Source organism: Bombina bombina, chromosome 2 (genome assembly GCF_027579735.1).
Source record: "Bombina bombina isolate aBomBom1 chromosome 2, aBomBom1.pri, whole genome shotgun sequence".
NCBI classification, from domain to species: domain Eukaryota; kingdom Metazoa; phylum Chordata; class Amphibia; order Anura; family Bombinatoridae; genus Bombina; species Bombina bombina.
The window spans coordinates 1,440,944,712-1,440,947,571 of NC_069500.1; the positions used below are offsets into that span (position 1 = coordinate 1,440,944,712).

Here is a 2,860-nt window from a genome sequence, read left to right on the forward strand (position 1 = left end):
CATAGATATCAATAGGGCCGCGTTACGGAACTTTTCATTCCGCGATTGGAGGTGTTTTTTTCTGACCCGCTCTCCCTATTGATGTCTATGAGGAAAGCGGGCACGAGCTTTATCATGTATAGGAGTAAATTAAATATAATAACTGATAACTTATTTTGAAATGATAAAGTTTGTCAATTGCTTCTGGATTTATTTATTTATCAAAACAATATTTTTTTTATTTTTTCTACAGATCTACTCATTTGCTGGAAGTCATGCTGTATTTTCAAAAGCTTTTGATCTTGTTTTGTTTAGTAATCATGTCTTTTGGTCTTTTAATCCATCTATTCACAAAACCTGATTATCTAAATGTAAAAAAAAGAGAGGATCATGGTATGAGTATTCAATCTATAACAGCACTGGGAGATAACAAGACCTACATCATCTCTGCCTATTATGACTCTCGAAGAAGCAAGTCAGTGCGAGTACTTGCAATAATCCATGAGTCGGTGAAGGAGCTTTATTGCTGGTTTCATTGTGCCTACAAGGATCATGTTCTGGTCACAGCACAAATAGACCTTCATCAGGACAGATTTGGATTTCGATATGGTACAGCAGATCTTCTGTGTGAGGAGCCTCCAGATTGTATTTATGAGTTTGTGTCTGTTCATTGGTCCAAAACTAGACCTATAACTTCTGTTCCCAGGTTTGAGGTAAAAAACCGTGTTGTTGGACCATTCTCTGTAAACTTTACTGTCTGTATCTCCGCGATATATGGAGAGTATAATAATGTATTACAGATGATTCAGAGCTTTGAAATGTACAAACTACTTGGAGCAAATAGAGTAACAATTTATAAGAACGGATGCCATGAGAATGTTGAGAAGGTCTTACAATATTATGTTAAGGAAGGGTTCCTAGATGTAGTAACTTGGCCAATAGACAGATACCTGCGGACGTCTAACAAATGGCTACAATCTAGAGATCCTAAAAGTCAAGTTGGTTATTATGGTCAATCTGCAGTGCTAAATGATTGCATGTATAGAAACATGTATAGAAGTAAATTTGTTCTTCTCAATGACATTGATGAAATTATTCTTCCAACAAAACACCTTGACTGGGAATCTCTCATGTCCACTCTTCAGGAAAAATATCCACAAACCAGTGTCTTCCGTATAGAAAATCATTTTTTTACAAGATTTCTTAATGATTCAGAGGGTGACATGTGGAACGATATTCCTGGGGTCAATATCCTTCTTCATACTTCCAGACTACCTATTAACCCAGCTATATTCAACAGTCGTAAAATGATAATTAATCCAAGGCAGGTTTTTCAAACATCGATTCATAAAGTTTTGAAGGCTGATGGAAAATCCACTGATGTTTCTATTGATGATGTGATTCTTTTTCATTGTAAAAACATAGGTCAACCCAAACTTGCTAATGAGACTCTCATTGAAGACAACACAATTGTGAGATACCATAACCGTTTGGAGCAGAAAGTGGATAATGCAATTCATAACATTCATTGGATGCACAAGTGTTGGAAATTCTTTGGTTATTATCTTAAGTGTCACATGTAGAATAACTTGTATTTATGGCACTTTGTAATGCAGATGTTCTCAAGTAATCCAATCTGATCTACCAGTTGCTATCCAAGGACTGATAAGTAGCTCTCAAGCTTGATCTGCCTTTTATGACTACAACTAGCAGCAATCAATCATATGTTTATAAATGTGCTTTATAGAAGTACCACCTTTATTTATTAACTTGCAAAGACCTCCAAATCTCAATTAACCTTACCAGGTCTAGCAACTAACCTTAACGCCAACTACACAAAAACATCCAAGCTTCCTTCACCGTAAATGCCCTTGCAAAGCTTTCTCTTACATAATCCCCTTAATCACCAGTTTCCTCAAGGCTAAGCCTTCAAGATTAAACCATTGATTTTGAACAATTTTGCAGTGCTCTTAAAATTATATAAATGATGAAGTATTGTCCTTTTCATTACAATAAAAAAAAATCCTTGTTTTACAGTGAAAAGAGGATGGAGTGCCTGATGTCATACGCAATAAGAAAGTATCCAGGCATCCAGTATCCAGGCAGAGGCGCCTACTTATTTCTCCATTATTGTTTGAAGTGATGATGATTGAGGGATAAAATTTCTGACTCATACAGTATCTTGGCTCACATATCAAAAATTGGAGAGTCTTTCCTTTCAGTTAAGGGGTTAAACCCCCCTTTAAGATGGGGGTGGCTAATGTAAAATTGAAAAAGTTTAAAGTAAAAAGATTGTGTGAGAGAGTGAAACCTCTTAACATTTAACATCCCAATGTTCTTTGCATACAGGAAAATGTTATTTTTATTGTAAATATATATCTCTATGTGTATCTATATATACATCTATACCTGTATATACCTATACATTAACAGAATTAAATATATATAGAAATATTTTTTTTCTGTGTTAATGCACTACCCTTTACGCGAGGGTTTCAGTCTCTCTAACCACACAATCATCAAATGTGATTGTGCTCTCGTGATCACGTTTACTTTCAACAGTTAGCGCACCACTTGTAATCTAACCCTGTGTTTCTTTAAAATAGTATTAGCTCCAAAGGAACACTCTGCATTAAACTAAGGACTTGCAGATAGCCATAGAAATGTTGTGTCTATTAGGTGGACTTTAAGGCACTTCAAAGCAACCCAAGCGCTTATAAATATTCATTAAAGGTGCATAAAATATCGGATCACATTGTAAGTTAGCTGTGGCTAAAGTGATCTCCTGATGGAGCCATAAGATTATTGAACACAATGTGTTATCTGTTTGTCGCCTCTAATGATAAATGAGGGATATAATCAGGAATCCTGCTCTTTCAAA

General features: G+C 35.5%; 1 protein-coding gene across 1 annotated transcript; it reads left to right on the plus strand.

Moving 5' to 3' along the window:
* Positions 1–299: 299 nt before the first annotated feature.
* Positions 300–1,562, plus strand: LOC128647615 (beta-1,4-galactosyltransferase galt-1-like). The gene has a single exon (XM_053700371.1). It carries the CDS (start codon positions 300–302, stop codon positions 1,560–1,562), a length of 1,263 nt encoding a protein of 420 aa, XP_053556346.1.
* The last annotated feature ends 1,298 nt before the right edge of the window (positions 1,563–2,860 follow it).

What these genes read in the sequence shown, in the direction of transcription:
- LOC128647615 (XM_053700371.1), top strand. Translation starts at nt 300, where the DNA reads ATGTCTTTTGGTCTTTTAATCCATCTATTCACAAAACCTGATTATCTA.